The following is a 25,278-nucleotide window of genomic DNA, read 5'->3' as shown; positions in this document are numbered from 1 at the left end:
GATGAAGGTGACCCAGAATCAAAGCCGGGTATGCTGCTTGTCCACTCATGTGCAAAAGCTCCTCTTTTTAACTTTGGCTACATTTTTATTTTATTTTTTTTATGTTGAACTGTAAGTTACAAGCGAGGTGCATCCAGTAGATTCTGAAAAACAGATCAAATGTCAACACGGTGCCCCTTGTAAGCCGGACAAAACTTTCATTTCTCGTGCAGATGTTGCCCTGTGGTGTGTTCAGGTACCTCCTCTTGAGCGACCGCACTCAGCGCGAGAGATGCATGTCTCCTTAGAGGCAACATTTTGACTTAAAACCTTTCCTGTGTCCACAAGCAGGGTATTTGTGGTATGTTGGCCCCATGCAACCCAGCTTTAAACTGCCATTGCCCAGAGCCTGCAGTTACAAGCTATAATGGAGACATTGATGTATTATTGAGAAACCCATGGGTAAGGATCAAGGAGCTGCTCGCAGCCGGCAGGGATGGCAAGAGAGAGAGAGAGAGAGAGAGTGTGTGAACTCAGGATAATGTTTTCCTTCAGTGTTCAATATGTCCGCGGCTGCTGTTGCTCTCTTGGCCCGACGCGGAGTAGAAGACATTTCGTGTAATATCACATATCGAATTTATGCGCTCCAGTCAAAGCAATATGCTCGACAACATGCTTGGCCTATCTGTGAAAGATAGCTGTTGTGCTGTAGTGTTTCCATGTGGCGTCTGCTGAGGTTATGTCTGCTTGAGCCAGAGCTGAGATGACATTTCATTTATATAAATAATTACTGTCCTGAAAGTCCCCTAGGCCTGCCCTGAAGCAATCAAACTTCTAATGCTCTTAAAATTGCCCACCATGTTTTATTAATGGCGGGCTGTAAAATGTATTGCTATAGCTGCACACTTCTCTGCTGATCTAAGAGGAAATTGTGTCAACTTTAAATGGCCATATGAGGCTATTATTTTTATTCAACAATGTATTTCAAGCAAATTATGGCGCAGCACAAGTTTGAACTGTATGGTATGGCAGGAAAAAAAGAAAAAAGGTCTCGAGTGTGTACTAGCTGAGCTGTACTAACCTGTATCTGTGCACATGAATACAGTCGAGGTAGGGCGCAATTATTGCCCATTAGTGCTATTAATTGCCTCTGAGTGAACCCGAGCTGCTCTTCGAGGACTCTCTCAGACACTGAATTGTATAAATGGCAAATTAAGGAGGCTTCGTTCTAAAAATAGGAGTGAAGTTTAGTAACGCTGCATTAAGGTATCAGCACCTAAACAGGTTCTCCTGACTGTGCCAACAGAGGGTACTGTTGCCTCACAACATATTTAAATTAGCTCAACAACAAAGCTACAACATGGCTTTTCCACCCTCTGATTCAAATGGGTGTAAATACTGCATGTATGGTGCCATATGTCCTGTGCATTTTTTTCCCACACAGCCTGAAACGCACAGAATTATAACGAATTAACTGTCATAAATTAAAGGTGATCTTTGGTCCAAGTTTGACTGGTGCTTGATCTAGGTGTTGGTGCTCTTGCTTTAAAAGAATTTCCATTGGGCATGTCTGGAAGACTTCTGTCAGCAGTGGGGGTGGGGGGTCCTAAATAGGCAAAAGGTGAAATGATCAGATTCTTTGACTTCATAATGTTTTTTGTTTGTTTGTTTGTTTCGGATGGAATTACCAAAAATGTGAAGGTAATGGGGTGAATTTGGGGTGGTAACTTGACACTGCTTGCATTGCCAGACATGAACGTGCCTGTGAAGTAGCCACTGCAGAGTGATGTTTTCGTGTGAAGCTCATCGTCGAGCTCTGGGGAGCCACTGCCCCGCAAATTGTCTCTGTATTGTCCGCGCATCCACACCTCTATGGAGGCTGACGCGCAAACGTCTCGGACGCACTTAAACTTGAATGAGGCAACACCAACCACACACAGACTGAATATTGTCTGCGCGCGCGCGCGCACACACACACACACACACACACACACGCACGCACACACATGCGGGGTCGCCCCAAACAGGGCATGTTTCGTCGTGTGAGTTGCAAAGACGGCTCGATAGGAGACACTGGAGCTTGTTGGAAGGAGGGGAGGAGGTGTCTCTTGTCCGTCTGCCCGCCTGCGCGCTCTCTCTCTCTTTCTCTATGTCGCTTTCTCTCCCTCTCTCAATCAACGCGGCTACTGCCACGAGAGCCAAGAGTTGCCGTTTCTGCGCACCGATGCCAAAACGCGCGAGGGGAGTCAGTGCCAAAGGGTCATTGTAGCGCACCACTGCTGAGATGGAAGGACTGTAGGGAATCCTAAACTAAACAGCTACCATTTGAACCCAGATGATATAATTATATCATTAAAATTAAGGAAAGAGAGAGGAGCTAAATAGGTGACAACATCCATCACTGGTGGAGTGCTCCGTAGGCTACTTAATCTACCACCGCGGTCGCTGCAGAAGCGGACAGTCCAGGATTTTTTTTTTTTAATCTGCAAAAGCTCACTTTATCGGCGCACATATTAGCTCATCGGTTGCCTGTAGACGCTTGCTTGCGAAAACTACACTTTGGCGTCTTTAATCCAAGTGTTGCTTCCTCCGAAGACGCAGCAGGACACTGTGGACAGAGTGGTCCTCCATCCTTATCGCGCCGTTGACCGACCGGTGATCTTCCAAAAGACGCATCAAAGTTACAGCTAAAGACTGTGAAAAGCAGGAGAGGAATACAAAGGGAGCGGGAAGTTGGTCACCTGCGATCCAGAGAGGACCGACACCACGGTCCAAGCCGACTCCAAGTGCCGTTCACCGGGCGATGCCAGAGTAGATGCCGGGGCAATGTCCCGCCGCAAGCAGGTGAACCCGCAGCACTTATCGTTGACGCACCGGGAGACAATACAAGGTGAGGTTAATATCTTTACACACTTCTTACTTCCTTTTCTACATTTATTGCTTTACAATTGGTCGATATTATTAAGCCTTATTCTGACATTCTGGCCAGAAAATAAAAATAGTAACACACATTTTTAGTAAAGCACGAAGACCAGTCGTTGTTTTCAGTGTTTGAAAATGCGCTGAACAAGAAGCAGATTTGTGAAAATAAATAATGTGATATCACTTAAGCACAAACAATTAAAAAATACTATACCATGCTGCTCGTTTTTTTTTTGTTTTTTTTTTTAAATAAACTTTTAGACCCAACGCCAGGGACTGAATGAGTTATAAGGTGTTTTATAAATTTATCAGCCGTTTTTACGTGCGCCTTTTTCGGCTTCAATGGACTTCACTACAGGGGACGATCCTGTGACAGCTACAACTGGGTGTCTGCTTGAATGTGTGTGAGTGTATATGTGTGTGTTTGCACACACACACACACACACACACACACACACACACACACACACACACACACACACACACACACACACACACACACACACGTGCACTGAGCTTGTAATCTAACAATTCATAACGCCAGAATTTAACTTTTTTTTTCCCTGGGATATCACAAGATGTGTGAAATTTGCGTGTGGCTACTTTGTTAAACATTTTCACAGAGGGTGAGTTTGGACGATTAAAGTTTTTTTTTTTCTTTCTTTTTAAACGAACCTCTTTCTCTTTCTCTTCACTTCTCAATTTCTGTCACTCTAACGCAAAACATCAAACATAAATTTATTTTTTCTCGACACATGCCGGCCCATAGGAAGAATACTTAAGAATGGAGCTGGGCACGCAAACGGATTAGGCTTGTAATAACACACATAGGGACAAAACAATCTAAGTTTTTTTTATTTATATTATTATTGCTATTCTTATTATTACATGGGCCACATTTAGAATGCGGAGGGTCACAACTTCTTCAAAGCTTTTAACGACTGCGACAAAAAAAAAAAAGAAAAGAAAAGAAAGAAGTTATTAAATTACGCAGATAAAATTCGTGGCAGGATTTTTTTTTTTTTTCGGAGGCGAGCAAATGATTAAAAAGTCTTATAATCCAATTTCAAATCAATTATATCAATCTAACCTTCATCTCCCAGCGCTCTGCTGTGCCTAAATCCAATTTCATAGAGGCCTAATCTGGGTAATTCATTGCAGAAGTTCATGATGTAATCTTTGGCCAATCTGTTTTGTGTTGAAAACGGTTAGGTGCATTCCGTCCCACCCGACACATTTAACATTTAGACTCATCACTATTCACTTTGTCACTCTCTCATTGACTTTCCCTTCTGAAGTTTTTGTTTTGTTGTTTTTGCTGAAATAGTTTCGTCTGACAAACGTTCGCCAATTTCAAACATAAAGAGCAATCAGCAACCCAAATATAACCGGGCTTATTTTATGTATTTATTTTAAAATTTGTGATACTGTGCAGCACCGTCAGCACTTTTTAAGCTGATGACAAATACTGCTTGGCTCTGATGCAGCTATTGATCTGACGGTTGATTCTCTCTGTTGTCACTGTGGCTGTCTGTTAATTAATTAAGGTGGAGATGAGTTCACCCCCAATCATAAATTTTCGACTGAGCAAAAAACAAACAAACAACAACAACAACAACAACAAAATCTAGCAAAACTTCAGCTGCACCTCAGGCAGGTTTCGTGTGTTTAACACTTAGCTGGATACAATTTGACTAATAATTGCAGCATTTCCCTGTCTTTTTTTATACAAATTAAGGCTAAAATAATATTTGCTTCTGCTCCTCCTTCCAGCCATGGCTCTCTTTGTTTTTCCATCTTGTGCATACAGTTTCACAAACCCTAAAAGACACCTGCTGAATGTCATTAGGCTGATAATTAGCTGTCACAGATCAGCTTTCATTTTCTTAATTTCTCTGTCCAAGCTCAAGCTGCGATCGAATGTCCCCAGGATTCATTTGCTCTTGCCTGAAGCTTTAAATGACTGGATTTAGACATCATTTTAATCATCCCTGGCCTGGTCTTTAAAAAAACTTGCAAGTGTCACAAAACAACTTAATATCTGCAAATGCTGACAAATGTTTGGTGCTCAGCTTAAAAACGCAGGAGTGGACAAGTACAGGATACAGAGGGCCTGACTCTCTTCCCACATCTCCTTTCACACTGTCTCCTGCTTTTTAAAGTCGAGCAGTGGCAAAGACCTGAGATCGGTGAACAAACTGCAGCACTGCCTCACAGCAAAGAGGCTCAGGTTCAAAGAGGAAGGACTGGACTTGTGGCCGCAACTCAGGCCGGAGGATGAGAGGGGCACTGGGGGAAAGCCAAATCGTTATTTGATTAAGACAACATGTGTGCAGCGATACTGCTAAAGAAAGAAAAAAAAAAAGAGTAAATTTTGAAAAAGAAAGTTTGATTTTAATGCTTATATTTTAATATCACTTTGCAGGTCTACAGTGTTACATTTCCCGTATCAACTGTCAAAACCAGTGGCAAAGTATCTCTTTATGAAAGCAATAATATGAAGTTTCTGCAGGGCACCAGCATTCATCAAAACACGTCAGCCCACTGTAACTGAACACAACCTTTTGCCAGCTGCAGGCCTACGGGTCATGCTCTATTTAGGACTGAACAGAACCTGAATATCTGCATATTTCTGGACAGGCTTAGCAGAAGAATATGTACTTGCCAGGGCAGACATCTAGAGGGATGTACAAGTGACAGTAACTGCAGCAAAGGCACTCAGTGCCTAAGCATGCAGCAAGGAAGGTACACACTTACTGTATGTAGACTCTGCATATACTGTGCAACTGCAAAACTCACACTGAGAACACATCAGCACATATGTAGCAGGCCGATTGTGTCAGCGTTGAATTCGACAATCGGTTTATATTTCATTTTCTGTTTCCTTACAGGGAAATCATCCCTATAGGCTTTTTTAGGCTCAATGATTCAGCTCGGAGTCACATCCATGACAAAGAGAGACTTGTCACACAAATATCCTTATGAATTAGTCAAATTAATGTGGAACGACTGGCATCGCAGGTTCGCCTCATTCAGAGAGTGGTGTATTTGCAATCTCATATCAGATTTATTACAGAGAATTCTTCCCTGGATTCAAGCATGGAAACGCCTCATGATAACTGTTTACCCTCTGAATTGGCATGCTACTTGTGAAACAGTTAATGTTTTCTTCTTTATGCACACCATATGGCTGTCAAATGATGGGGAGAAACCCACCGTACGCACTCTTACGCCACAGTAAATATGCATACACATTGTGGTAACCGGATGATAATCTCACAGGGGATGACTAGTGAGCGATTTATGATTTACTGTGAGGCAGTGCTGCAGTTTGTTCGCCGATTCTCTTTCTATATTTCAATATTATTAAACACATTTAATCCGTTTTGCAATGCTTATAAAGCGTCTTTTTTTTATTATGATATCTCTAAAATTGTTTGGCAAATTTGATTTATATCGCCAAATGTCATGCCTCAGAGGTTGCAAGTCATTTATAGCGATTTAGTGACAAGTCACAGTCAGCTGCAGAGTCGTATTTTGCTCACTTTCAGGCTGATAATCTAAGATTTATGATAAGAAATAGGGCTGCTACAGATTAAATGGTGATATGATAATGAAACACACAGGCCTGGCCTTTCACAACACACACTGTTGCAGCTCTCCTTGGCAATCGCTGCTGAGAAAAAGGGATAGGCTAAGCGAGGCCGCTTGTCGTTTGAATTTTTGATTGCAACCATCTGCATCGTTGCTGGTGTCATTTATTTTCAATGACAGCGTGAATCTTCCCCAACTTTCCCCTTTGGGGTTTATGTGTGTGTGTGTGTGTGTGCATGTGTTCCCAGCTCAGCAAAATGGAAAGGGGGAAAACAAAGAAAGGGAGACAGGTCTGAACCCATACACTATGGCCGACTGTCATGAGAGTGCCCATGGCCTTCCTCTGCCTTTAACTGCAGAGCAGAGTGTGCAGCTGGTATTAAAGTGTTGTGTAAGGCCAGCGGAAAATAGTTTCATGGTTTCTGTTTGACGCCGCTTCTTCGGAGCATTCCGTCAAATTCAAATAAAATTAAAAAAAGCAAACATCTCATCCCAAAAAAAAAAAAAAAAAAAAAAAAATTAACGTTCCTTTTTTTTTTTCTCTCTTATTCCACGTTGGGAAGAGTAGAACCTGTTTAACCGTGCTTTTGCCCTCACCTCAGGCACAATGAAACTGCAAGAGAGTCGTCATGTATAAGAACATATAAGAACAGACACAATAATTGAGGATTAGAGGGACTTATAGCTGCAATTAATGTCTGAGGACATGACTGGAGGCCAGAGTCCTCCTATATGCACTTTGGCATGTTTTACCTACCTAGTTTTACCTTGCCACTTAGTTTAGCCAGTTTAATCACCATTCAAGTGTAACCAAATTAATGGGATCAATTTTAGCATTTGCACTTAAAAGTAGCTAAAAAAAAAAAATCCCCCAAATATTTTTTTATTAAGTGTTTTCTGGCCAGGCGTTTGAACCATTTTTTTTTTTTTGACCTTCTACAAAGATGGAAATTTTGGTGAAAGAGGCCCATTGTCTTGAGCTCCCATCTGGTACATATTGTGCAGTGGCTGTGTGTAGCAGCAGCAGCAGCAGCAGCAGCAGCAGTAGTGGAGTGAGTGACTGACTCTCTCCTCGTCAAACTGATAGGGGGTGCTCTAAGGCTGCCTGACTTAACTCATACTTGATAAGGCAGAGTAGCAGGACTGTCATAGGGTGAATATTGCTCCATGTTTATATGAGTGTGAGAAACACAGAAGTGAAGAAGAGACAGAAATAAAGTATGTGTGCTATCATGTCAGACAGCCCGGTTTCATTGCCATCATCACGCCTTCCCAACGATGGCATGTTTGACAGCGCGTCAGCTATGCTCCTTTACCTATCAAGCATGTTCCTCTCACATAGGAGTTCATACAGAGGAATTAGACATTGTCTGTCACCGCGATAGGCTACATTAGTCTGTTATTCTTTCGTGTTTCCATTTCACTGTGTTTGTGTCCAAGGGGTTTTTTTTGTTGTTGTTTTTTTTTTCCCCCTTGCGAGCATTCCATGTTCGGTTCCTTCTTGCACATGTTTTTCTCACTCAGGTGAGCCTCGGGACAGATGAGTGAGCGGGTTTCAGAGAGGGGTGCGGTTTTCAGAAGATGTCCGACTGATATTCCAGTGGCATAGTCACGGTGCCAACTCCTGCTAATTTACTGCTTTCTGCCTCGGGCCATGTTACTCAACCATAGGTTAACAAACAGGCCTTTTCACTATTTGTCTCTGTCTCACACAGGGAAAGAGTTGAGTTCAAATGCCCAGGTGTCTGTCAGCTCATTGACTTGTCTTTTTTTTTATTTCTCACACAAGGATCTGTGTCTCCTGCCACCTGTCTTGTTTTTTTGTTTTTTTTTAGTAAAAAAAAAAAAAATGAGAGCACGCCATAATGTTAGCAGAAAGATCTCCTGCATCGTCCTACTTATATGCATTGCACATACATGCAGAGTTACATTGCCTGTGTGAGCGAATCATGGTCACAAGCTGTGAACTGTAGGTAAATATGCGGTTGTGTTCCTTCTTTGCCGCCAAAAGATTATGAGATGGAAATTATTTGGCGGGCATCCAGGAAGCCATCGCCATTTAGAGAAAAGATATTTGGCATCGGATCATCACTCCAGGGCGGAATGAGAGGACTGGAAAGTGTGTATGAGTGTATACGTGGGCGGATGGGTGATTTGTTAAAGTGGGGTGGGTGGTGGGGGTGAATCACAGATACAAAGAAATATTTGAAAATGATAAAAAAAAAAAATGGTGAAAAGGCTGAGAAATATGCACCCCAAAAATTCTGCCCGAGTTTAACCGTTATGACAGCGAGCAGTGCCTCCCTGACAGTTTGAAATGGGTGATAAGAAGGTTTAGGATCTTTGTTCTGATAAATACAGCAGCACAAAAAAAAAAAAAAAAGACAGAGCATACACCCTCTTTGTCTAATCTTTGCAATTATTAGGGTGTCATGTTTGGAGGAAGAGAGAAAAGAGAGGCAAAGAAGAAGGGGTGGCAGTCGGGGGTGGGGGGGGTGCGGGTGCGGGTGCTAGAAGTGGAGATGCAGCAGACAGGGAAGTGCTGCTATGCTTCTCTCCCAGGCATCAACACCTCTCCCTGGGTACCCGCTCACTCAGACACGCCTTAGTCTCTGGAGCTTCAGGTTTCCTCAGGGTTCTTTAGAAGAAGACACATTTCCATACTGGTACATCAGGGTAGTGTTAAAAAAAAATGGAGGTTGTCCATGAGGGATTTACGTTAAGCTGAGGGACAGAGTCTACGCCATCGGGGAGGAGCAGGGGGAAGAATGTGTAATGGTTATTAATGACCGTGTCAGATCTGTAAAGAATGAGATTTACTCTCTTAACGGGACCCTGGGTTTGCCTTTATAGATTTTCTGTCTGTGGAGAATACACTGTTTAAACTCACCTGATCCATTCATGTACACACACACACACACACACACACACACACACACACACACACACACACACACACACATTTAGACATGGTACGTGTTTTTCTCCTTTTAATTTTTCTTCTCTCCGTCTTATTCTAGGATACACACAAACATGAACACACACACACACACACACACACATACAGACACACACACACACACACACACACACACGGTGGTGGATGTGGCCTACGTTACACTACACTTTGTTCTGCACAAGCTGGGGCTCCCGTGGTGTAGAGAGCCGTCTAGCTATGACAGCTTAGTGCAGCAAAAGGCCCTCACCGGAAACCCAGCCTGTGCACTGTGAGATGAATAGCTTCCTGGCCACACACACAATCACACAGGCTGATATGCACATAGACACACATACATGTGTAGTTTATGTGTTGGGTTCAACCCACGCAGATCTCTCACGGATAAGCAGTGCAGGTGTTTGCCTAGGCGAGGCAACTTAACAGCGGCGTTGTTTTATGCCATGAAAGTGCCACACAGTTGTGACTGTAATGATCATCTTGTGTGGTAGGAAGAGTTGGCTTTTATCAGGTAATGGTTTCAGGGATAACTAACCTCGCTGGGTATTTTTTCTTTACCTGTGTATATTTGTTTCTAACTATCTTATTTCTTTCTTAAAAGAACATCACTGACTGACATATTTTACCTTCCTCTTCTTATTTCTGCAGCAGAGGTCAATCATGACTCAGCGGCAGGAACTCCATCACTTGAGCTGTCCACCCCCAGCCCTCGGAGGACAGCATCTGGAGAGCATGATCTCTTGACCTGCGGCCAGTGCCAGACTAACTTCCCTCTGGGTGATATCCTGGTTTTCATCGAGCACAAGCGCCGTCTGTGCCGGGGGCCTGTTGGCGGACTGGGGTCCTTCTCCAAACCTGGGGAAGCTGGCGGGGTTATGGGTCTTCCCATCTCTCCCAGGGGCAGGTCACTGGAGCTGGGAAGAGGGGCTGTTCCGGTGGAAGTGGGCGTCCAGGTGACCCCTGGAGGAGAGGAGGATGAGGAGAGGAGGCTGACCCCGGCCAAAGGGATCTGCCCCAAACAGGAGAGAGGAGGTAAAGAGATTGGAACACACCAGTACACATTTAGACTATAAACACAGAGGTTGGAAAAGAGCTCTCTTGTTGCACAAGAGGTGCACTTACACAAATGAACACACACATCCACACTTACAGTTTTATATCTATGACTTCAGAGTACTTTATCTAGACTTGCTTCCATTTTACTTAAGACTTACCCAAACCATAACCTACTCTGTTCCTAATGTTGAAAATATCATCATTAAGATAATTGGGCTCTACCTCCTGTCCGCACAAGGAAGACACTGACAGTGCAAACAAATTTAGGTCCCCACAACATGAGTAATACCTGGATTAGGCACGCACGTGCGCACACACACACACACACACACACACACACATATCTCTCACCTGTCCGAGACAGATAGCTCTCTTTAAAGAATCCCAGCTGTTTGTTATTTTGACAGTGGCCTTCAGGAGGGATTAATGTAGCCCGAGATGATTTTATTAGAGTGAGTGAGAGCTGCACTGTGCGTCTATTCTGCTCCATTTTAAGTAAAACATCACACACACAGACAGACACACACACACACACACATGCACACACATACACACACACACACACACACACACACACACACACACACACACACACATACACACACTTGCGGGCCTGAAGGACTTCTTCAGCTGAAACCAATTGTGAAAGAAGGTGATAGAGGAGCCACCCCCCAGAATGTGTGTGTCTATTTGTGTGTGCCTGTTTCTTTCTTTTCTTTTTTTTTTTTTTTTGAGTGCACATCACGTGTGTGAGCGTTTGTATAGAAATCCTGCAGCATATGAAGAGGTTAAGAAAGCTGATTAAAATTCATCTGTGTGCGTGGTGAGGAGAAGGGGATTAATAAAGCAGCAAGGCCGTTCATCTGGCTATGAGGCGAAGGGAAAGGCGGAGGGGTGGGGGCAAGACCCGGATACTGCCAGCACTGGAGGGAAACCAATTCAAAGTTATCTGAAGAGAGACAGTCACTATCACACCCAAGAGCAGGGAAGGCTATCCAGGATTACACAGACTCCAGCAGAGTAGGAGAGGGCTGGTTAGAAGAGGGAAGATGGCTACATTGTGAAAGTTACCAAGTAGAATTACATGCAAGATTATACAGTTAATGCAGGAACTGGTCAGCACAATGTTATATTGTTATGTCCTCCTGTAAAAGGGAGCCTTTAACAAGTGCCATAACGCATCCACATTACCTGAGCGTTTACACTGATTTATAACATATTTACACAAGTACAATAGATGTGACAGTGAACTTATGACAGCAGGCTGTGGCTCTCTAGGTTCACAGCACAGCATTTTTCTAACACATTTAAGTGGTAGAAAGTTATTTTAACTATCTGGCACCAGATTTGATGCGATTCCACTCACCACAATTACAAATCAGGTAGGTGAGTAAGCATCACTAAATTGGGATTTTTAAAAAATATTGTAGAAACCGAGCTGGCATGTGAAATGTTATCTTACCCAATAAACTCACTATGACATTATATAGCTATGGGCTGCTATAATTTGACAACCACACCATATTTGCAGTGACTGTAACCTGAATTGGGTGAAAGACAAAACACAACTCCTATGAGTGAGAATAACTGCAAAGACATGCATGCACTGTAGTGAAACCATCAATGATGCACCACTATCACAGTAAAACAGGATGCTGCATCACATACAGACACCACAACGGCCAAATCAATGTCATTACGAGACAAACGAGTACAGACTCACAACAATCAGTAACTTTTATAGAAGCAGCAGACAGGCAAAGATGCAAGGCACAAAAAAAAAAAACACACTCGGCTGGAGCAGGTGCATTGCCTAAACCCAGATCTCTCTCTCTCTCTCACACACACACACACACACAGACACACACACACACACACAGTCAGACGCACAGGCTACTTAACCTGAACATCATACATGCCAGCAGTACTGCTCTAATGTAAGCAACAGCAATAACTCAGGCACAGCCAGTAACAGGCTGCTGTGCTGCTTTGTTTCAGCACTGTGGACAGCGCGTGGACATTTAAGCACAATTCGACTCACTATTTCTTCCTACAGATACATAAAGCTTAAATGCAGTGAGCGAAGAATACAACTAAATGCCATGTCTTGCCCCCCCCCCCCCCCCCCCCCCCCCCCCCAAAAAAAAGCAATCTAAGGTGTCTGAGATTATTCGGAGGATCTTACTTTTCTGAACAAACATATATGATTCATATTCTTTGAGGTAGGCTGACACTCATTGTGTGTGTTGGATAAGTGACTGTTTTACAGTAGACAAAACAAAACCGTACATATTTGCTCTGTAGTGTTCCAAAACGCACACGAAAAGCGGAAAAAACCTCACCCACAGCAATTATATTATGATGTGTTTTTGTGCAAGCCATGACGACAGCCGTCAGATATCGTTTGTCATCTGCCAGTGCAGTTGAAGAAGCTATGAAGACTAGGCCTAGATGGAGACATAATGAGCTTACACCAGTTTGGGGGCTCTTAACTTTTACAATGTCCCCTAAATTTGAGCTCCCTTTTGTCCAGAAACATAAATATTTGTCCTTTTTTTTCTGACTGCGTAGTTTACCTTCGCTCAGTCTCTCCATGGCCAAGCATCTCATAGCGGTTCCTTTAACTTCCAAATTCCCTTCTTAGACCCAGTGTGTCCGTTTTGCAATATAACCTTTTCCTGCAAGTGCCCCCCCCCCCCCCCACTCCTTGAAGTTTATATGAGGCACAATTACAGCCATTTCCGTCTCTGTCCTTCCAATAAGCATGCCATGAAATGATTTATGCTATCTTTTTGGCTAGTGTGCATTAAAAATGATCTTGTGATAAAGTACAAACAAATTCATACCTTCCTTTTTATTTCCATCGCAAAAGAGAAGTGATAGCAGGCAGCCCAGAAACTTCCAGCCCTCCGTTTGTGAATGCCCAACTTGGCCGGATTGAAATCAGATTGTTTAACCCTGTAACAGTTTGTATCATATTTTAAATACAGTTTAGAATTTATAAACCTAAAGGTCATATTGAAAAACCTGTCATATACAATCTGATAAATGTCTACTGCCCACTGATGGATCATATAGGAACTGCAGACAGTAAACAAAAGCAAATAATACATAAAATAAATAAATTAAAAAATAGAAAAAGTAAATCTTTTGTTTTGCTTTTCTAATTAAGAAGCAAAAGATTCTTGATATAAGATGATAAGACTGTCCACAGTAACAAACTGTGCAAACAAAATACAAAACAAACATTTGTCCAAATAAATGAAGTTTTTCTTGTTTTGGTTAAAAAATGTTGCATAAAGTTGCATAAACTTTAGCTGGATAAAGCAACTGTTAAAAGGACAACTAAAATGTCTCCTTTACTGAGAAAATTATTAAAATCCTATTTATATAAATTGAGATTTTTATGTCTTTTTCATACATGCAACATTTTTTGGTGCTGTAAACATGCAAAAACATTCTTGATCTTGATCTTTAGAAATATACTCGCCTGTGAACAATAATGCACTATGAATACCTTTATGTATCAAATATAATGGAACAAAAAAATTATCAATCATGATTCCTTTTTATCTTTTCACATTTTGAAAATATATTTTCAAAACACAGATTATGTAACGTGTCAGACTTTGCAGAGTCAAAGACTATGACAGCTAGCAGCTGCATGTTCCACTATCATGCAAAGTGGGTAATAGCTGCTGACCACAAACGTGATGTGCCTGCTCATTTCAGCAAATAAGAGACATTATTTCCCAAGTACAAAATACTTTATTATTTCCCAGCAGTGGAAAAAAAAATATTAATTACCTGTATATTAATTAACTGTATATTTTGTCATTTAGACTTCCAAAATGAACTGAGCGTGAAACAAGCGGTAGCAACATGAGAGCAAAAACTGTGATTTGAAAGCTTTGCAAAAAAAGGAAAAAGAAAGCTTTACATTTTACAGAGGTGGTGAGTGAATGTTTGAAGGGGGGGGGGGGTTGAGTCAACCTGTTACAGCAGCAGTCAGTTAGTCATTCAGACAGACAGCCTTATCACTAAGAGAACAGAACATGAAAGCACTCGAAGCCCCAAATGAAAGAAAGGAGGAGAGCTTTGTTCAACACATTATACTGCCACTCAAGGCAGTCTCAAGTTTCAACCAAATTAGATTACATTATTAGGTCTAATTATGTCCAGTGTGTTAGCAGCACTCGCATTTGTACATGCACAAATATGCACAGTCACACACATGCATACTGTCAGGAAATATCGCACTCACTTGCACATGGTATTGAGGACGTTTGAGGCGTGCACAACCAGATGCACACAAATATTTGCAGCACAGGAGACAATACAGACACACACACACACACACAATTAGAGTGCGTCCACGACTTGAGGAAACAAGTTTTAATATAAGCATGCTAATAATGCATGAAATGCTTGGGCCTGTAGCCGCTTATCTAACATTATTAACCCTCTCTTTTCCTCTCCCCTCCTGGATTTTTTTTTTTTACTTCTCACCTGGCTGCGTTTTATAACATCCTGTCTGGCCTCTTTGTCAGCTTCCTTGCTTAAACTGCAATCATGCTGCAAGGCTAGCAGATTCAACCCCAAAAGCTGCAAACACACACACACACACACACACACACACACACACACACACACACACACACACACACACACACACACACACACACACACGCACACGCAAATGCATACTCAGCGGTGTAAATGAATTATGGCCCTTCTGTGCCCTGTTTGTATTTTTTCCAGAGTTTCTCTTGCTAATGCATGCACTATGTGTGCACATGTGTGTCAGAGCTTTGTCAGACTATGTTAATATGTGCGCATGTGTGCCTGGTATGAATTTGTATATGCGTATGTGTGGGTGAAGAATGATGCGTGTCATCCAGAAAGCGAGAGGTTGTCGCAAGGGGAGTGTTAGTGTACTAAGACGACCCTGGCCCCGCTTTGAACTCCTCCTAGGACTGCTGTTGGGCCCCCTCGGAGCACTTTAAGACATCCAGTACAGACGGGCGAAGTCGCATCATGACAGCCTCTTTCTTTTTCTATCTCATTCTCTCTCGCGCACAAACACGTTGCGAGGAGCTCAGAGTAAATATTTCATGAGGCAATGTGAACGACAGCGACATCCTCAAACATCTTTCTGTGTTTCTCTCTTCGGTCCACCTCTGATCTCCCTGCTTTCACTTTAGTGGGCATATCACTATATTGAGATAAAGATTTTGTGCTGATTTAAAAAAACAAAAAAAGTTTTTTTTTTGTTTTTTTACAAACTCAATACGATACCTATACTTCTTTTCTTAAGTGAACCACAGTGGCGCTGGATTCATGATCAAAGAATTCAAATGAGATGCCCGCCACTTTAGAACTGTCACACCTACATTATCTGCAGGTGCAGAAACACAAAGGAGCATTTTACCATGAAAGATCTGTTTTTTTTTTTTAGTCCTAAACTAAAGGACAAAGAGGGTTTTTTTTTTTTTTTACCTGAAATGAGTCATTATGGTTTCTAGATAAAAGTGTGTGGTATTACCTACAAAAGCAACAGTGACCTTTGCTATCAAAGAGGTCAGATCTGCCACAAAATAACGGTGACATTCCAGTTTCCACACCTCTCCACTAGATTTGAAGGTGTCCCTCTCCTCTCTCTTCTTCTTTTCTCTCTCTGTTTCTCCCTCCCCGGCTTTTTTTTTTTTTTTTTGCCCCACCACCCAATGTTCCTTTAATCACCTGGCTTGCTCTCATTTCCATATTAAATAGGCTTTAATCATGAAAAGCAATCAGGCTTTTGCATATTCATACCTTCCCCTGTTCGCCGGCTTCCCTGTCTCGCTCCAGTGCCAAGCAGCCAGTAATCAGTAGGCAGGCGGCGTAATGCCATAGCCCCGGCCCATCGCATGAAAACACACACACTGCGTGAGTTAGAAATAACTTCACATGCTACTTATGTATTATCTCTACTCCAAAAGAGAGAGCGAGAGAGAGAGCGAGGCAGAGCGGGAGAGAGAGATAGATCGAGGGAGAGGGGTAAGAGATAAAAAAAGAAAGATGGTGAGACTGATCCCTGATTTGAGCTGCGAATATTTGTACAGAGGCTCAAGGAAAAGTCGATTTGCATAATGACTTTGTAGTTTTGCATTAATCACATTTGCATATGAAAATGCGTTAATTACTCCTGATGATTTTTTTTTTTAAACTTGCTTCATTTGATGTCCAAGCTCTGGGGTTGTGATTAGGGGTCACATGGTGGGAGTTGTGGAGGTAGTCTGTGCATGTGTGTGTATATGCACTTGTGTGTCTTCTGGTGCGGTCTGAGTGTGTTTCTGTGTCCTTACATGAGTGTTTTGAATGCTTGCCAAGGAATTTATCTTGTGTCTGCTGTTAGGCATGTGCATCTATTTAAATTTGTGTGTGTGTGTGTGTGTGTGTGTGTGTTTCCCAGTTTCTATGAGTGGCAAATATTTCCTTATTCCTCTGTGGGGAAAAAAAAAAAAAAAAGAGGCGAGCACTCCCTCCTCCCTTTAAATACGGCACACTGAGTAACACAGTATCAATTGCATTAATAAATATAACATGTCTGGCTCAATTTTACATTTGAAACATTGAAGTCAATTGCAAAATATATCCAGTACATGAATAAAAAAGAATTTCTTCTGCAGTTTGGTTTGGACAGTTGGCGTGCATGTATTTGTTTGTGCTTTTGCACAAAGCTGCATGTAAATCTACTCGAATCATCTGCGCACAGCGACAGGCAGTTGCAGGCTGAAAGCAATATAATTGGCCACTTATTTATTTGCAATTTCAGCTTCTAACATATTAATGAAAGAGTAAGAAACGCATTGTGCAGTGTTTTCTGCATAGTGATAGTGAACCTGTGAAAACACAGCAAAACAGTTCTTGCCTTATCTTTAAATTTTAGGTAAAGTAATTAAATCCTCTGCAGTGACTACATCTCTGTTTCTGTGCGTGTGTGTGAGGATTTATGTTCACTCACATCTGTGTGTGTGTGTGTGTGTACAATTACCATGTATGTGTTCCTGCCTGTCTATGGGCCCCTAGTGTTGTTGGCCCATAACACTGTGCCTCAGACGGGACCACCCCAGGGGCTGTCTGACTCTGCTTGTGTCTGTCTGTCTGCTCCATGCAGCAGGGTCAACTAGGTCTATATGCGAGCTGCTAAACGGCGCAGCTGCACACTGCCACAGCCATTCAACACACACACACACACACACACACACACACACACACACACACACACACACACACACACACACACACGCAGAAATGTAAAGAAATCCAATCACATGAGTGTGCAGGAAAGTAGAAACATAAACTGATAAGAGCCACCCACACATAGAAAACATATGTGCATGCAAGAATTCATACAGTGACTCTCATCTCCCATTAAGGCCTGCATCTCCCACCAAACACGCATGCATGCGCACATACACACACACACAGCTTAAAGGCTCCCACATGAAGGCATCAAACACTCCAGAGCTGGCTTTATGGCACTCATATGGCAACAGATTTGATATTTTCCTACCACAGCGGGGGAATAAAACTCGCCACTAATTTGGACTGCGAGCGCCACCGCTAACTTTCAGCATGTGCTGACTGACTGTGTCTTCCAGATGTGCGGACTCTTTGCTCCTTAACGGCCTAACTGAAGAGGCATTAGGAACCTCACACCCCGTCCCTGCTATACGCATGGAGAGTGATGATGGCGCTTTGGTATTCGACACAAACGCAGGAGTTTGAGTGAAGCTTTGCTCCGCGGTCTTGCCGCCATGGAGCATAAGCTGTCTTGTGTCAGTGGGAATCTGTGAATGTGTGTATGTTCTTTGTTTAAATAGCTGTAATGAAAGTATTTTGACTGAACTTGAGCTGCCCCCTTTGCTTCCCCTTCTCTAGTGGTGACAATTGATAACAGGTGTGCTTTTATCAGTGATGAGTAATGCAGTAAATCTACAGTGCATACTTATAATTAAAGCATACACGTGTATGGACCCTAAACGGGAACTTGAACATAAACCTTCTCCCACTCTGGAAACACTTCTCAGAGAAACCTTCAAGTAAACATGTGGATAAAATCCTCACACGCGTGTTCGGCTATCATCGAGACATTAGTGTATAAACATATCATATACCCCTTTCAGACATAAATGGGGAAATTTTCGCTCCCATTTTCCTATTGAAAAGTTGCGCCTGTGTTTGCCTTTGGGGGAGGAAAAGTGGGCTAGCATTAGGTGTTTGTGAAAAGAAAAAGAGATGGTGCTTGTTAGCCAGTCAGACAGGGGTAATCCTACTTGCCACACCGCTGTTGTTCCTTTCCTCTTATCTTATTAGCGTCCTGCCTCTGATTGGGTGGGATGGTTGGGAGAAGAAAATAAGGAGACAGCGTTTATGTCGTATTTTTTTTCCTTTTTGCAGGCTGCTTCACCGCAAGAGATATTGAAAGCCTTTCATGGTGCAATTCCTTTTATTTCATCTACTTATTTGTCTTGAGCAATTACGCCGGCAGAGAACACTAGACACAGACAAACACATGCTGAACGTAAGCTGCCTTTATGTTGGTTTACCACTTAAATATAAATCAGGAGTGCTCCTAGAGTGATGCTGAGATATACATACGACTAATACAACCTTCTTACACGCTACACAAACCTCACATAATCAGTAGCGATTTACTGTAAGCAGGAAAATTTGCACGAAGGAGGGAAGGGAAAAAGCTTGGGTGCGAAGGTCTGTTTTTACACTTTCATTTCTTACTGTGTAGTTTCTTTTTTTTTTCGCTTACCGAATCAGTCATCTGATTTAATTTGCTCAGGTTTGATATATTGGTTTCTGGGATGAATGGCTCCGCTCCAATGCACGAGAAATGAGAAGCCTCCTATTTGTGCTTAAAAAAGAAAGGAAAAATGGAAATATATTGTTTAATTATTTTTTTTTTTCTTTTTTTTTTTTTTTGTCATTGCTCCATCCCTTTGTAAAAACTGTGTACATGTTAGGGACTACTTTTTTGGTGAAAACTTTACTGTGATGTATGTGAGTTAGCCCAGACTACAAGGAACATTTAACTGGGAAAACAGATTGATATTTAATATTTCAAACACATTTTTTCAACTGCTATGAGCAAACACACCCTCAAGATGAAAGGCTCACAGTTGTCCTTCTGGCCTTATTCATTATCTTTTATATTATTATGTTACTTTATAAAAACTGTGCTTCCATCTATAAGAATAGGGAAGAAACATCAGCTTTTTTTTTTCTCTTTTTTTTTTTTGGAGGGCTTGCACTGTCATGTCCATAGATGGCATTGAAGACAGGGGAGTTAACTGCTCAAGGCTAAGGGGCTACACTCTCCCCGTATACTGGCTTAATTCATTCTTTTCCAGAAAGCCCTCTTGCATGTGCCGGTCTTTCCCAGAGCAAAACAGAGCAAGCCAAAATGAAATAAAACCTAAGATGTTATCAGGGTGATTGGTGCCAGCGGAGCTTGTCTGGGCCTGTGGTCTGGCAGGGCAGCGCTGGCCTGTACCAGTAATTGTATATGTGTGTGTGAGTGTAGGTGTGAGTGTGTTTATGTGTGTGTGTGTGTGTGTGTGTGTGTGTGTGTGTGTGTGTGTGTGTGTGTGTGTGTGTGTGTGTGTGTGTGTGTGTGTGTGTGTGTGTGTGTGTCCTAGAGGCACTGGATAGATGAAAGCTTTCTTTAACCATAAGCTATGCAGGAGCCGTGCCAGGAGCAGGAAATGTATCAGCGTGATAAGAGACAGAGAGAAAACGAAAAAGAGAAAGAAAGAAAGAAAGAAACGAGAGAGAGGGAGAGCGATTTGGAGCCAAACTCAGCCCTTCATAAAAATGTGCTAGGTGAACTGGTGGCTTATGCTCAAAAATTTTGTGCAGACACACTGAAAATCACCCAATCAGTAATGTGTGACTAGATATTATTTGTCGAATATCCACTTGACACGTTATATCCATGTATTAACACAGCTTATTGGCTAAAAAAAAAAAAAAAAATGGAGTCGCTGTATACATTGTAATAAGGTACCATCAAAAACACACAAAACAACATTAAACCAACAATATGAGAGACAGAAAGTAATTACATCAGCATTAAAGAGATGAAGCATTAGGAGCTGAATATGACAGCTGGTGATGCTGTGCAAGTTTTAAAGTAAAAACAGAATGCAGACTTTTTGAAGTCTGTAATTCATCTGTAAATATAAAAAACTGAATTTTGACAATTTGAGAATTGTTTTTTTTTTCACTTTTTGAAAACTATAAATGCTCATTTTGAATTTGATGCCAGCTCCACATTCGACATTGGGACAGGAGCATATTTTCCATAAATAACTCTCTGTACCTGCTCTGCACCGCTGCAGTTTTCAAAGAAAACTTTTTCCCGACTCTTGCTTGTTGTAAGATTTCAGCTGCTAAACAGATTACGGCCTCCCCGTCACATGTTTTGTTTCACAATGTGTCGCATGTTTCCAGAGGGTGACCGGATTGGGCCGGCTCTGCCGCTGAGTAACGCTGTTGGAATACATGCAAATGTGGTTTGACATTTCCTTGCTGAAATAAGAAAGATCGGGCCTGAAAAAAGATGTTATCGGGATATATGTTGCTCCAAGACCTTTAAATAAGAAGGAGCTACTTTCAGCTGCTCCCTTATTCACGAGGAGTCGCCACAGCAGGTAGCTCCGTGTGTTTGATTCCTGAGGTTGATTTCCATTACAGAATAATTTTAAAGCAGGGGCTGCCATTCAGTGTTGCTTTTCAGTCTTGTTCTTTGTGTACACAGCTTATGAGTTTATATATTTTACAGGCAAATTTCTCAGTTTCTCAAGTCATTGCATTTTGATACATTTATCTACATTTCATGCAACTTCCAACTTTTTTGGAAACTGATTTGTAATCTGTGTATTTTGCAAACGAAGAAAAATGCTTAGTGCCAGTGATGTGTGTCAAATACATAAATTGATAAATTAGTTTGATACGTGTTCAGACATTTTAATGCCCAACACAAACCAAAAAAAAAGTCTCAAAACAAAACAGCGCACTGTAATGCTGCCCAAACGCTGGCCAGCACATTTCTCAATTGCATTCTGGTAAAAGTAAATCATCTCTTTTCCACTGACAACATGGCCAAAGCATTCAGCCTCTCCTGGGTTACAGGACTTCTCAGAAAAGTCTTGTGAGGGTTGAAAATACCTCTGAACTTCTGCTGTCGTCATGGGTATGATGCAGGGCCGGGTGACCAAAAATCACTCCTCTGCGTTATTAGTCTGAATGATGATTCGATATCTATGAATCTCAGCATTTTCTACCAAAGCAAATGTGAGTGTCCAGAACCAGAAATCAACGTTACAGGATGTATTTAGTTCTTTTTTTTTTTCTTTTTTTTTTTCGTCAGAAGCCTTTTCAATATTCATTTCACACACATCACCATGATTTTTAAAATAACAACCACTTTAGTTAGTAAACTGTTTTCACTCAGTTAGGCATACTTTGGTTCCTTTGAAGTGGAGTTGTATGAGGTTCTTATCTATAGTCGGTTTATTCCCTACAGCGGATGATCAGCACACACTTAAGCAGACAGAAGCAGCAAGTGGCGCAGAACTGTTTCTAAAAAATTTACATCAATTTAAGTGTGCGCTACATTCAAGAACATTTTTTTTTTTTTTTTTTTACCACAAACAGTCCATTCAACAAGGAGCCAAAGCTATTATACTGCTCTCTCTCATCAAAGCCTCTAACTTGCAGAACACAGAGCTGCTGGTCTGTTGTGTTGTGAGACTCTTGTGTTTTAAACAAACGTGCTGAAATGCCAGCGTCACATAGCAACGGGCCAGCTCGTTCAGTTTTATTGACCAGATCCGAGAGCCGTTGCTTTCTTACGAACTATTTGGGATGTAAAAGAATGTGCAAATTAATAACGTCCGGCCAGCGATACTGTTCACATTGGACAGAGTCACATGTGGTATGACATCAGCGACTCTGAATGGGCACCATAGCAGCCGGCACGTGAGCAAGAAACCTGCAATTTCTGGTAACTCCAGAAATTAAAAAAATGTATATTAAAAGAAAAGATTTGCTTACAGTTGTGATTTTTCCTGTAGTGACATGAACCATTTTGGAGCATTAGAGTCCATCATTCATCTCATTTGTCATGAGATCCATGCAGTGGCAAAGTTAACCTATACCTTTGACCTTTGAGTTGCTACTTATCACTGGACTGGCTCTTGGTTTGCCACCATGCTGCAGGAGGACGTTGTGAGAGATGCAAACAGTGACATGTTTTTAATGGAATAAACACGTGATGATGATAAGATCCTTAGTAGGATCTCATCATCATCACAAGCTTCTTTTACAGAAGGAGCTGTCATAGATCATCAGCACACAGGTGGTGAGCTTTTCCTTGCTGTAGATGGAGCTGAGCTCTGTCTTCAGCTTACCTCCACTGAGGGCTTCAAGGTGTTTCTCAGGAAGCGCCATCTTGTACTTTCAAAGGGTGGCAATAACACAGTGGTTTGTGAAGGAGACTCAGTCACTACAGTGTCGCAGTCCGGCACGGCTGACCTACACGACAGGATAAAAACACCATATTTATGGAGTGCAGATAAAAATATTCACCATCTAAAATAACCATCCATCCATCTTCTTAACCTCTTATCTGCTTCTTACCTAGAAAGATTGCCCATCTATCACAGGGCTAACACTGAAAGGCATTTATGCTCACATGCACACCTACAGCCAATTTAGAATCATCATTTAACCTAACACGCATGTATTTGGAGTGTGGGAGGAAGCTGGAGTACGCCACACTATTAAAGCCCTTCCCTTCACTGGGGGGAGAACCTACGCAGAACCCAGCCAGCAGGACCGAATCCTGTCCATGTTGCTGCGAGGTGACAATGCTGGCCAAATATTTGTCTAATATATGAAATTACTCAAATGATTTCACTGCCACTGTTAAAGTTTATGAAGAGATAAAGTAACAAAATAGAAATTTCAATAAATGGGTGACTTTAAGAAGATTCACTGAGCGTTTGGTTCCACCTTCAGGATAAAATTCGTTAGCTCATTTTGAAACTTTGAAACAAAACTTTACAGCATTTAGGAAGCAAATGCTGGGGGTGAAATAGTTTTACTCTCCATCTTCAATCTTACAAAAGGGAAAAACAAGCAGAATGATAAAGACACCCTGCCAGAGAACAGATGTAGGTATCAATGATGCATTAAAGACTCAATTAATGTGGGCTAAAACAAATTAAATCATTATTCTATGTTAAGATTTTGTCAACGCTATAGAAAGGAGACTGATCCTCATCTACTGAATCTCATCTACTGAGACTACAGCCCACTTTGCTAAATCTTGCAGAATAGAATAGAATAGAATGCCTTTATTGTCATTATACAGGATGTACAGTGAGATTGGAGAGATCGAAAGGATCCTGAAAGTAAACATATCCAAACTGAATTCATTCAAACATTAAGTTTGATAACTTTTCTTATTAGTCACATTCTTGCCACCTTTCTGCTGTCTAAATCACACAGAACACAATTAGCCGTTTAGCTTGTGTTTGAGCTTTAGCGTTGTAGCATTATTTAGAAAGCGCTGTCTACTTTGACATTAGCTGAAATTTATCCCAAAATCTTTTCTGCCAGGATTTTGAAGCAGAACTCACACACACTCTTTTTTTGCAAAATATCTGTTCTGGCAAAGAAAATGCTGACTATTCTTTACTTTTGAAGAAGTGCTGTACCAACCTGAAACGTCTTAGGTTAGCAAGGCACCCAAGGTCAGCTCATCTGTGCCTGTTCGTTTCCTGCCTGCTTACAGGAGCCAATGACTGCATTTGGTTAGAGCACAAAAAGGCTCGAGTTTAATGGGGAAAAAAACAAACAAAAATCCTGCTGCATTAATTCATACGCAAGATGGCAACTATCTGCTCAGACATAAGTGAGAAACAATGTATTTATGTAGAGACTTAAAGGTAGCTTCCAAGATGCCTTAGCAAGTTTGCCTATTTTGAGTACTTTGGCACTACTAAAGTCATTTATATCAGCAGTAATCTTCAGAAATTAAAATTGAATTCAAAATAAATTCCTTTTAAAACATTAGTGAAAAAAACCTGTTAGTGTTAAAAGTATGTTACTGTTGATTTTCATATTGGCAAAAATGAGGCTAAATCAGTTCTCATCAATTCCTTTAGCATTTCATACTTGAGAAAGCATGAAATAATTAAAACAATGCTCATACACATGGCAGTATAGTGTATGAAATCAATGAAATGCATTTGGCAATGTTTAAAAACACAAAATGTTTTGAAAATGTTAAAAAAAAAATCATCCTGTTTTGACAAGAACTCGACTGAAGTAGATTATTTGTTTTAGATTATGTAGTTTTGTTTCTTGTTTTTACATCTTCATGCTCGCTTCCATGACGACATAAGCATGAAGATGTTTCATGCTTTTAGACACAGTGTGGGACAGGAGACGGTTTGACATAAAGAGGCGTTCTGCAGAACTGATAGGAGATAGAAAACAGAATTCCCCTGGAGACACGACAGCTAAAACAACAAATAACCTTTAAATTTTGCCGCTGGCCTTAATTGGCTCACAAGACCTTATATAGGTGTGAGAGATGCATGAATACATAGAAAAAAAATGAAAGAGAAACAGACAGAGGCTGATTTTTTTTTTTTTTTATTAAGTCATTTGTGCATATCTAGTAATTCATTTTCATTCAT

At 41.4% G+C, this 25,278-nt stretch overlaps 1 protein-coding gene and 1 long non-coding RNA gene across 3 annotated transcripts in view; one reads left to right on the top strand and one right to left on the bottom strand.

Moving 5' to 3' along the window:
- The first annotated feature begins 2,171 nt into the window (after positions 1–2,171).
- Positions 2,172–25,278, top strand: part of LOC115774919 (B-cell lymphoma/leukemia 11B-like) — a 36,573-nt gene continuing 13,466 nt past the window's right edge. Inside the window, exons 1-2 of one of the 2 annotated variants that reach the window (XM_030722386.1) lie at positions 2,172–2,869; positions 10,103–10,483. In XM_030722386.1, coding sequence (XP_030578246.1) covers positions 2,806–2,869; positions 10,103–10,483 — 445 coding nt within the window. In that variant the 5' untranslated portion in view covers positions 2,172–2,805. Of the gene's footprint in view, positions 2,870–10,099; positions 10,484–25,278 lie in introns of both variants that reach the window. The other variant, XM_030722385.1, reaches the window with a different exon arrangement.
- LOC115774920 (uncharacterized) lies at positions 10,084–24,416 on the bottom strand. The gene is made up of 3 exons (XR_004019228.1): positions 24,296–24,416; positions 22,981–23,104; positions 10,084–10,460 (listed from the first exon to the last, which is right to left on the bottom strand). It is a non-coding gene; the product is annotated as an uncharacterized LOC115774920 (long non-coding RNA).

The sequence above is a fragment of the Archocentrus centrarchus genome, chromosome 24 (genome assembly GCF_007364275.1).
Source record: "Archocentrus centrarchus isolate MPI-CPG fArcCen1 chromosome 24, fArcCen1, whole genome shotgun sequence".
Classification (NCBI taxonomy): domain Eukaryota; kingdom Metazoa; phylum Chordata; class Actinopteri; order Cichliformes; family Cichlidae; genus Archocentrus; species Archocentrus centrarchus.
This window is presented reverse-complemented; position numbering and strand designations above follow the sequence as displayed.